The 12,222-nt window shown below is 44.4% G+C and overlaps 1 protein-coding gene across 2 annotated transcripts in view; it reads right to left on the reverse strand.

Moving 5' to 3' along the window:
* LOC310869691 (uncharacterized protein) overlaps positions 1-12,222 on the reverse strand; it is a 156,294-nt gene that overhangs the window by 101,211 nt on the left and 42,861 nt on the right. For both annotated transcript variants that reach the window (XM_083780531.1, XM_083780532.1), the window contains one exon: positions 2,000-2,055. In XM_083780531.1, coding sequence (XP_083636657.1) covers positions 2,000-2,055 — 56 coding nt within the window. The remainder of the gene's footprint in view (positions 1-1,999; positions 2,056-12,222) is intronic.

Genomic DNA, 12,222 nt, shown 5'->3' on the forward strand with positions numbered 1-12,222 from the left:
ATGGATACAGTACAGTACAGTACAGTACAGTACAGTACAGTGCAGTACAGTACAGTACAGTACAGTACAGTACAGTACAGTCATCAGAGAGCAGAGATGGATACAGTACAGTACAGTACAGTACAGTACAGTACAGTCATCAGAGAGCAGAGATGGATACAGTACAGTACAGTACAGTACAGTACAGTACAGTACAGTACAGTACAGTACAGTACAGTACAGTACAGTACAGTACAGTACAGTACAGTACAGTCATCAGAGAGCAGAGATGGATACAGTACAGTACAGTACAGTACAGTACAGTACAGTACAGTACAGTACAGTACAGTACAGTACAGTACAGTACAGTACAGTACAGTACAGTACAGTACAGTACAGTACAGTACAGTACAGTACAGTACAGTACAGTACAGTACAGTACAGTCATCAGAGAGCAGAGATGGATACAGTACAGTACAGTACAGTACAGTACAGTACAGTACAGTACAGTACAGTACAGTACAGTACAGTACAGTACAGTACAGTACAGTACAGTACAGTACAGTACAGTACAGTACAGTACAGTACAGTCATCAGAGAGCAGAGATGGATACAGTACAGTACAGTACAGTACAGTACAGTACAGTACAGTACAGTACAGTACAGTACAGTCATCAGAGAGCAGAGATGGATACAGTACAGTACAGTACAGTACAGTACAGTACAGTACAGTACAGTACAGTACAGTACAGTACAGTACAGTACAGTACAGTACAGTACAGTACAGTACAGTACAGTACAGTACAGTACAGTGCAGTACAGTACAGTACAGTACAGTACAGTACAGTACAGTCATCAGAGAGCAGAGATGGATACAGTACAGTACAGTACAGTACAGTACAGTACAGTACAGTACAGTACAGTACAGTACAGTACAGTACAGTACAGTACAGTACAGTACAGTCATCAGAGAGCAGAGATGGATACAGTACAGTACAGTACAGTACAGTACAGTACAGTACAGTACAGTACAGTACAGTACAGTACAGTACAGTACAGTACAGTACAGTACAGTACAGTACAGTACAGTACAGTACAGTACAGTACAGTACAGTACAGTACAGTCATCAGAGAGCAGAGATGGATACAGTACAGTACAGTACAGTACAGTACAGTACAGTACAGTACAGTACAGTACAGTACAGTACAGTACAGTACAGTACAGTACAGTACAGTCATCAGAGAGCAGAGATGGATACAGTACAGTACAGTACAGTACAGTACAGTACAGTACAGTACAGTACAGTACAGTACAGTACAGTACAGTACAGTACAGTACAGTACAGTACAGTACAGTACAGTACAGTACAGTACAGTACAGTACAGTACAGTACAGTACAGTACAGTACAGTCATCAGAGAGCAGAGATGGATACAGTACAGTACAGTACAGTACAGTACAGTACAGTACAGTACAGTACAGTACAGTACAGTACAGTACAGTACAGTACAGTACAGTACAGTACAGTACAGTACAGTACAGTACAGTACAGTACAGTCATCAGAGAGCAGAGATGGATACAGTACAGTACAGTACAGTACAGTACAGTACAGTACAGTACAGTACAGTACAGTACAGTACAGTACAGTACAGTACAGTACAGTACAGTCATCAGAGAGCAGAGATGGATACAGTACAGTACAGTACAGTACAGTACAGTACAGTACAGTACAGTACAGTACAGTACAGTACAGTACAGTACAGTACAGTACAGTACAGTACAGTACAGTACAGTACAGTACAGTACAGTACAGTACAGTACAGTACAGTACAGTACAGTACAGTACAGTACAGTACAGTACAGTACAGTACAGTACAGTACAGTACAGTACAGTACAGTACAGTACAGTACAGTACAGTACAGTACAGTACAGTACAGTACAGTACAGTACAGTACAGTACAGTACAGTACAGTACAGTCATCAGAGAGCAGAGATGGATAGAGGAGGAGGATACTGACCCGGGCCCGTTCTAAACTCCGTCTCTGTTCGTGGAAGTTTGCAGAACTTTTCAATGCTGGAGAGAGAGCGAGAGAGAGAGAGAGAGAGAGAGAGATTAGTATGGACAGTGCATACAGTACATGACCTCCAGAACAGTGCAAAATATGAATGTCTCTCTCAATTCATTAAAAACGTCAAAAGGAAAAGTGGACAAGGAAAGGTGATTACACTCCTAAAGTGAAAGTCACTTTCTTTGACATTTGGATTTGGAACATCTATAATTGAGAGCAACAGTCATGTCAGACTGCTGATGAGCCGGGGCATGGAAAAAATGACTTTTAACCCATTCTGACCTGAGATCAGATTCATACGAGGTTTCCGCCGGACACACACTGGTCTGATGAACCCATTCTGACCTGAGATCAGATTCTAAAAAATGTCAGTCGTTCTTCGATTTTTCAAAAAATAGCAGACCTACAAGCTCGTATCGCGCCACTCGGTGGCGCGATATGAGCTTGTAGATCTGCTATTTTTCAATAGCTAAAGCATAACATGATGCTGACACCAAAATGGGTGCCCGGTCAGAATGGGTTAACCACCATTTACACTCTCCAGTGGTCACATTAGTGGACACTGTGTGCCGTGATGAACGTCATGGTCTCACTACCTTCCTGGACTACAATTCCCATAAGTCTTTGGTGCACTGCTCCTCCTTGTGGATAGGGGGGGGAGAGGGCTGTCTTACTGAGACAACATGTAGTCCAGGAAGGAAGTGAGCCCATGCAGTGTCCATGACATCAGAGACACTGGGCTCACTGCTACAATCTAAAATATCTAAAACCACATAAAGACCCCTAGGAAAGTGTTCTTAAAGCTTCTGTTTCTGTTCAACTCCGTTCCAAGTGAGGGGAAGGTTCTTCTGCAGCTGCGGGTGAATGAAATGGCGAAATCTTGACATTTCGGGCATTCAACATCACGTCACCCGCTATAATTTCTGGTAAATGGCTCAAACTGTAGAACACACAAAGCCAAAAGATGATGCCTATTAGAGGGTATATGCACGTGACGATGTCATCATCATGCTTGGAAGTTATGCTGCTGGAACGCCTACTGGCAGAGGGGCAAAAAAATAATACTTTCTGGCCTTGACAGCCCATATACTGTACATCCAAACAGAAGAGAAAAATCCTATCTGATTGCATTAACCCATTTTGACCTGGGAACGATTCTGCAAATGTCTTCTAAATCTGTTTTCTTGAAAAAGCAGTCTTTCTGTGTCAGTCGTTCTCAAACACTTTTCACGATTCTTCAAAAATAGCAGACCTACAAGCTTACAAGCTACAAGCTTGTAGGTCTGCTATTTTTCAATAGCTAAAGCATGACATGATGCCAACACCAAAAGGGGTTCCCGGCCAAAATGGGTTAAACCAGGGGTTCTCAACATTTTAATAATCGAGAAAATAATCGAGAAAATACATCATGAATGAATACTGAAACCAGATATAATTATTAAGTAAAATGTATGCATGCACTATGTGTACTATGTAAACTCTCCATGTTCCAGCCATTCAGTTGCAAAGGGAAGCCTACTATACGGAAATAGATGGAAAACATTCATTTCTTATGGATACTTTGCTCAGACCTGCAGTATAGCTAAATGTGTTATTATTACCATCCAGTTTGCTCGTAGGTTTCTATGTACTTAATTATGTAGTACAAATTTTCCAAGTGACTATGCACGCACACACACACACACACACACACACACACACACACACACACACACACACACACACACACACACACAATGGTGTGCACTCGTGCACATGCTGTGACCCCAATGGGTCAGTTGCCCTCTGGCCAGACTACTGGCGCTGGCTCTGGCCTCAGTTCAGTTCACGCCACTGAGCACTGTCACATCTCTCACGTGCACACACACACACACACACACACGCGCTACGAGCTTGTAGGTCTGCTATTTTTGAAAAATCGAAGAACGACTGACATAGAAACATAGCTTTTTCAGAAAACTGTCAGGATGTAGAAGAACATTTTTAGAATGTCTTCTAAAAAGACATTCCACTGTCCAACCCCCGGGACGGACAGTGGCATCTCTTTGACCTCTCACCCATGGTCGATAAGGGAGGGGGGGGGGGGGGGGGGGGGGTCCTGCTGGGGGCTATATGAACCTTCCTGCCACTCAGCTGGAGGGGAAATTAGATGGGCCAAAACCAGGGGGAGGGGGGGGGGCAGAGAGAGAGAGAGAGAGAGAGAGAGACAGAGACAGAGACAGAGACAGAGAGACAGAGAGAGAGAGAGAGAGAGAGACAGAGAGAGAGAGAGACAGAGACAGAGACAGAGAGAGAGAGAGAGAGAGACAGAGAGACAGAGAGAGAGAGAGACAGAGACAGAGACAGAGACAGAGACAGAGACAGAGACAGAGACAGAGACAGAGACAGAGACAGAGACAGAGACAGAGACAGAGACAGAGAGAGAGAGAGACAGAGACAAAGAGAGAGAGAGAGAGAGAGAGAGAGACAGACAGAGAGAGAGAGAGAGAGATACAGAGAGAGAGACAGAGACAGAGACAGAGAGAGAGAGAGAGAGAGAGAGAGAGAGAGAGAGAGAGAGAGAGAAGCTATAGGGAGATAGGTGGATGATGATAGGTGCTGCAGCCAATCACGCCACTCTGTGCTGGCACATGCAGAAGGCCCCAGCCTTTAACCTACCCGCCCGCCATGCATCGCTGCCATCTAGTGGCAGGGTTCCGTTGGTGCACACACACACAACACCGATTCAAAGTGATCCGGTGGTGGAGCTTCTATTATTGACAAACCAGAAGACCGTCTGGAAGTGAATGCAATCAGATCTCTCTGATTTTTCTCTTCTGTTTGGATGTACAGTAAGTATTTATTTTTTTGCCACTCTGCCAGTAGGCGTTCCAGCAACATAACTTCCAGGTATGATGATGACATCGTCACGTGCATATACCCTCTAATAGGCATCATCTTTTGGCTTCGTGGTTCTACACAGTTTGAGCCATTTACCAGAAATTATAAAGGGTGACGTGATGTTGAATGCCCGAAAGTTCAAGATTTCGGCATTTCATTCACCCGCAGCTGCAGAAGAACCTTCCCCTTCACTTGAACGGAGTTGAACATGTCCTTTTGGATATGGCCATGGAGTTACACAAGTTACATTTTCATTGTTTAATTCAGGTTTTTAATACGTTTTAAAACTTTAATACGGGGTTTCCATCGGAAACTCCATCCGAGTGGGACAGGTGACACATTTTGACGACGTCATCGGAAACTAGAAAAAGTGCCCTTCTGGGCACAGGTCTCCACCAGGATGAGCAGATGTGAAGAATTCCAGGCAAAGGTTTTTCCTTGGCCTCTAGGGAGTTGGCATACAAAGTTATCCACAGATCCGTGCAGTTAGAGGTGAAAACACTTTTCGGCCAGTTATAGCGCCACCTTGAGGCTGAGTTGAAATTGTTCATGTGGCATTTCGTCCTCGGCCTAGTGGGAATGTGGGTGCACAATTTCACGGAAATCACGCGATGTGTTCATGATTTGCAGCATTTCGTTTGAAACTGAGCACTCCTGAGCCAATCGTGGCCAATCAGGATGGAATATGAGAAATCAAACAAACCTGTCTTGATCACATGACTATGGAGATCATGTGTACCGATTTGCGTGAAATTTGGATAAAATCGGAAGGAGTAATAATAGAAAATGTGTTTTACATATGTCGGCCTCCTGGTGGCGCTATAAAGAGCAGATGTGAAAAATTCCAGGCAAAGGTTTTTCCTTGGCCTCTAGGGAGTTGGCATACAAAGTTATCCACAGATCCGTGCAGTTAGAGGTAAAAACAGTTTTCGGCCAGTTATAGCGCCACCTTGAGGCTGAGTTGAAATTGTTCATGTGGCATTTCGTCCTCGGCCTAGTGGGAATGTGGGTGCACAATTTCACGGAAATCACGCGATGTGTTCATGATTTGCAGCATTTTGTTTGAAACTGAGCACTCCTGTGAACTTTGGAAGCCAATCTTAACCAATCAGGATGGAGTCTGAGAAATCTGAAAGACTGGTTTCGTTGAATGGCTCTAGAGAGACTGTGTACCAATTTGCGTGATGTTTGGACAAAATCTGTAAGTGTACTGTGCAAAAACTTGTTTTGCACAAAGCGGCCTCCTGGTGGCGCTATAACAGGCCGTTCTGGAAAGTTTGGGGCAGAGGTTCATCGTTGGCATCCAGGGAGTGTGTGTGCAAAATTTGGCATCGACCGGGTTAACGGTGGCCGAGATTAGCTGCTCACGGACACACGGACGGACACACACACGGACGGACGGACGGACACACACACGGACGGACGGACGGACGGACGGACGGACGGAGTGCAAAACATACTCTCCCCCCATGCCTTCGGCCTGGTGGAGACAAAAAGAATATCCGTCGCTATAAGTCTGTATCAGATGCTATCTAAGTCTACAGAAATGCTATCTAAGGGGGTGGGGTAAGTGCTATGAGCCATGATGGAGTCTGAAAAGGTGGGTTTTCAGACTACGGCGGAAGATTGGGAGTGATGCTGCAGTTCTGATTGTGATGGGAAATCAAGGCAGTCAACGATTAATTAATTCAGCGATTAATTAATTCCGCAGTCGAACTGTTAATTAAGAGCCGCAAATCAAGCTTGTTTTGCATCCTGGAAAAAACTATCCGAAATAAATGGATTCTTTAAAAAAAAATCCGTTCCCATAGACTTTCCACTTAGTCCTTTCTTCCTGCTATACTTCCGTCGCACGGCAAACCAGAGTGAGGATATACAAGCGCATGCAGAACAGCGTTATGAAACGGAAATCCATAAATATTTTTAAAAAGTCGACAGAAAAATTATCTCTGTGCCTTCGAGGCCCAAAAGGACCAGAAGACGTCAACAGACCAACCCAACCCAGAGCAGCCTCACTTCCCCCGAGGGGCACTGTGTGGGGCGTTTGCTAGGGTTAGGAGAATCCTAAATACAGGACTGGATTACTATACTGTACCCTGCCATAACATGCATGCAGGCAGGGAAATTATCAAATGTGACCAGATTTGACTGAGAGACTGCCATCGCACAAATTACAGCTTTTCACCAGAGGAGAAAACCGTATTTTTTTTAATGAGTTATTAGCACAGGCAGACTCTTCACATACTAGAGCATGTCTGAAATAAGTGTCAGAGCTGAAATTGACATGTAAATATGAAATAAATGCTTAAACATGTAGCTAGGTGTAACGTTAGAGACCACAGAGGTGAACCTTTCAACTTCAAGCCTGTTGTTTTCTCAACTCGCTGTTTTCTGCAAGACATTCTCCAAAACTGGCGGGTCAAACTGAACAACCAATATATCAATTTGAAGCTATGATTCCCTGCTTTCATATGACATGAAAAAACTAAAAGTCAAATTTGGTCGCAAATATCGTCCCAGAAAATGGTTGAATAATTTTAAGCACAATGCAAAGATTACACATGCAACTAGTCGGAGCGTTCATGTGTGGTGTTTCTACAGAACAACTATAGGCCTCAAACGCTACACGTCATCGGGGTGGGGGGGGGGGGGGGGGGGGGGACAGGAATAACCGTGGCCTCTACAACAGGCTTAGATCACTAAACATTCAGCGGTGGAAGTACTTTTACTTAAGTACTGTACTTAAGTACAATTTGGAGGTATTTGTACTTTACTTGAGTAATTCCACTACATCTCAGAGGCAACATTTGTACTTTTACTTCACTACAATTATTAGAAAACTTTAGTTACTAGTTACTTTGGCGATTTTAATTTTGATTAGAAAACATACATTAACCTGCACTTCAACCCTATACATTTCGGCCATTTGAAAATAGCCAATCTACAAGCTGTTGCGACGCATTGTCGCATTGAGCTTGTAGATCTGCTATTTTCGGCCCAGGCGGTGGCGTAACCGTCTGGGCACCCGGCTGGTAATCCAGTCGCAGTGTGCCGCGGGTTCGACTCCCGAGCCCGACACGGCCTTTACTGCATGTCTTCCCCCCCCATCTCTCTCCCGTTTCCTGTCAGCCTACTGTCTGTCCCTTCAAAAACCAATAAAAGGCGTAAGCCGCAAACACATATCTTAATAAAAAATAAAAGAATATCTGCTATTTTCAAAAGATTGTGTACACAGTTTGAACCTGTGAAATGGGACATTGTGCAATATGAGCACTTTTACTTTTAGTACTTTAAGTACGTTTTCAAGTCCGTACTTTTACTTGTAGCGAAGTATAGGTCTAAATTGCAGTATTGGTACTTTTACTTAAGTAAAACAATTGAGTATACCTTTTCCACCACTGAAAACATTCACCCGATATACAGCAGGGCTCTCAATCTCTCTGACTAACTCTCTCTCTCTCCTCTCTCGTTCTCTCTCTCTTTAAAGAGACGAACACAAACACACACCGTTGTCACAGTCAGACACAAGCCCAACACACACACACACCGGGTGCGAGAGCGACGCGGCACAGGCGTTGCCGTGCGGCCAACGCCGCCTGGAAAATAGAACAGTGGCGTATCGGAGCGTCAGGCGAGGCGTGAGCGCGCGTCGGACACCGCTGCCGGTTGTGGGATAGGTTCATTGAAAATAATGGAGGCGGCTGTTTTGACGCGCGGCGTTCGCAGACAGTGTGTGTGTAGGGCTACGCTACACACATGCTGCATGTGTATGGGGGGGGGGGGGGGGGGGGGAGTGTTATCCTTCAGTAAATGTGAGCAGAGTCTCAGAGGGGTATAAATATCATGTGAGGTTTAGGGTGTCACTTTATTATAGCACTGTGTGTCATACTGTGGGCTGTTGAGGTCGTTCTCACACTGGGGTACCTTTCAGCCCACGCACGCACCCACGCACCCACGCACGCACACTAGTGTTGTGTGGGTAAGGGCCCCGCCCACCTGCTATTCATTTGGATGAAAGTTGCTCAGTGGCGTTTTGAAGCACCCGGAAGAACTCTCTCTGTTCTTCCATGTTAAAAACCACCAGCTGCTGCGCCGGGTTTCCTCATTAACCCATTCTGACCTGAGATCAGATTCATACCAGGTTTCCGCCGGACACACACTGGTCTGATTGACCCATTCTGACCTGAGATCAGATTAAAAAAATGTCAGTCGTTCTTCGATTTTTTTCAAAAATAGCAGACCTACAAGCTCGTATCGCGCCACTCGGTGGCGCGATATGAGCTTGTAGATCTGCTATTTTTAAATAGCTAAAGCATAACATGATGCCGACACCAAAATGGGTGCCCGATCAGAATGGGTTAAGCTAAATGCACGGGCACGTCTGCAGTGCCAGCCCTGACCAGTAGAGGGCCGAGCACTTCATTCAACATTGGGGGCCTGCAGCCTTTCTGGGGGCTTTGGGAGAAGACGGAGGGGTTACTTTTTAGAGTAAGGCCGACCGTGTGGAAGTATTCACAGTCACTATGTCTTTGGATTTATTGGTGAAAAAGGAGGAAACCGACGTTGTCAATGCAAATTCAACACTCATGAATGCAGGGCGACACTCCTGAATGCAGAAGAGATTTGTTTACCAAACTTCCTCACAGGACAAGTGACATCCTATTATACATTATTTATGATTTTATAGACTAATATAAAAGCCTCTAGTGCACTATTTCTACCATATCGGGTTATCAAGTTTGAAGTGGTGAAATCATGGACCGCATACTGGAAAGTATTACTTGAAGCCAAATGTGTAAAAAAAGAATGTGAAGCATATAAAAAGAGCCCCCTGAGGCAGATTGACACGGTATGAACAGTAGTGTGGATTATTTGGTGGTATTATGGATGGCTGGGACTGTGAAGACCATGTCCTTGAATTAAACCTTAATGCATTGGGGCTCCAGTGGAGGTTGAAGAGCAGTGGGGTGAGGGGGGCTCATGGGGAGAAGATGCATGACTCACAAAGGTGAGCATGAAGCACCGTTTTGGACAAATTAATGCCACCATTCAACAGTCATCATCGTCATTTTGTCGACCGCGGTCGAGATAATGGGTTTCACAATGCCACACGGACAGACTTCCCGGTCCTTCATTGCCATCCCCAGTTCCTGCTTACTGATGCATGTGTCCCTTAATAGCGATGACATGATGTGTCCCTATAGCGATGACATGACATGCAGGGAACGACAGTTTCTATACCTCTGGTCTGCTTTGAGGCAGGACTCCAGAGAAGAAGGGAAGATATAACCTCATTGTCAGCTCTGTATAGCTCTGTAGCAGATCTACAAGCTCATAGCTCAAGCTTGTATAGGTCAAGCTCAAGATTGTAGGTATAGGTCTGCTATTTTTGAAAAATCGTGAAAAGGTGGCACAAATCTTTGAACATATTCTTTCAGAGTGAACGTTTTTAACTCAAATCTTTGCTTCGGGGGGGGGGGGGGGGGGGGGGGGGTCCCTGGAACAACATATTTTCACATGGGGGGGGTCTGCAGCCAATTACCTATATTCTCGGGGGTCCTTGACATGAATATGTTTGAGAACCACTGAGATGGAAACATAGGTTTTTCATGAAACTGTTTTAGAAGATTAAACAATAAGTTGTGACTCACTTTAGCCATAGCTACAACACTACACACTGCCCTCTCCCACCGTTCAGCGTTCAACACCATCCTATAGTCCCCCCTTAGTGGTCACGTTTGCTCATGATGCAACAGTGATAGCCCCCCACCCCCCCCCATCTACATAGAATGTGACGCAGTGGAGAGGGTCAGCGAACTCACATTCCTTGGCGTCAAGCCGTCAACATCAGACACTCACCTGAGGCTTGTTTGCCTGTAGTGTTCCCATGAGTACATATAACGTAACTTACAATAACATTTGCATTCTTTTTTTCCCACATCCACAACAGCTGGGAGCTAATAATGTCACAGAGATGTCCTAATGCCTCAGATAAGATCAGATGCTGTTCGTATAGACTAGACCGGGCTAGTGCTGATGTCAGATCAGATCAGATGCTGTTCGTATAGACTAGACCGGGCTACAGTAGTGCTGATGGAAGGATGGATGGGGGCTAAGCTGGAAGGGTTTCATAACCATGGCTATAACTCTGAGTGAGGGCATCTGGTCCAGCGTTATGCCTTAGCAACACCCTGGCTACTGCATTATGAGCTTATTGTTTTGTGCTTTAATCAATTAAGACCTGAGACCAGATTCTAATAAAAAGTGCTCAAACTTTTTCATGTCAAGGAACCCAAATTATTATATGAATTTGGCCCGCGCCGGAGCCCCAACTGAAAATATGTAGTTTCAGGGACCTGCACCCCAGAAGTAAATATTTACGTTAAAAACGTTGTGTTGTGAAAACTATAATATTCAAAGATTTGCTTCACGTTTTCACACTTAATTTTTTGTATCAGATCTACAAGCTCGTAGCGCGGCACTCGGTGCCGCGCTACGAGCTTGTAGATCTGCTATTTCTCAACAGCTAATGTTTAAAAATAATGGTTAAAGTGGTTCAACGCTAAAGCGACCGAGACGTGTTCCCGTCTTAAATGGGTTAGGCACAAGGTTAGCTCACTTGGCTAACATCAAGTGGCAGGTGTTAGCCTCGAGCTTTGCACCGAAAGAAATGGCATATAGCCTCAGCTCTATAGTGACCAACTTATCTATCAACAACCTATAGCCTTTACACCGATGCCATTTAGAGTTAGCCTCTGTAAGATGGCTGTAGGGCTACTCTATAGGACTACATAACACTACAAATGTTTCATTATATAGGTAATGTGCATTAACCCATTTTTAACCGTGTTAGCATTATGTTATGCTTTAGCTATTGAAAAATAGCAGATCTACAAGCTCATAGCACGCCACCGAGTGGCGCGCCACAAGCTTGTAGGTCTGCTATTTTTGAAAAATCGAGGAACGACAGACATAGAAACATAGCTTTTTCAGAAAACTGTCAGGATGTAGAAGACATTTTTAGAATCTGATGGGTTAAAGGGATTGTGACAAAACAACATTTATTTTTTCTTAATTTTTTTAAATGTTTTCTGAGCTCAATAGCACCCAAAACACCTGCACTTTTAACATTCAGTAGATTTAGTGTTTTCTGGCGCAAACAAGTGCTCTGATTTTCCTGCAGCAAATCCCATATACTGTATGACAGGAATCTGCCAGCAGATGTCACTGTTTTCACAGTTTTGACCTGTTTTCATTGCAGCTCAAAAGGCTTCACAGACACAGAAAGAAAT

The sequence above is a fragment of the Protomyctophum parallelum genome, assembly GCF_964188405.1.
Source record: "Protomyctophum parallelum genome assembly, chromosome: 13".
Classification (NCBI taxonomy): Eukaryota; Metazoa; Chordata; class Actinopteri; order Myctophiformes; family Myctophidae; genus Protomyctophum; species Protomyctophum parallelum.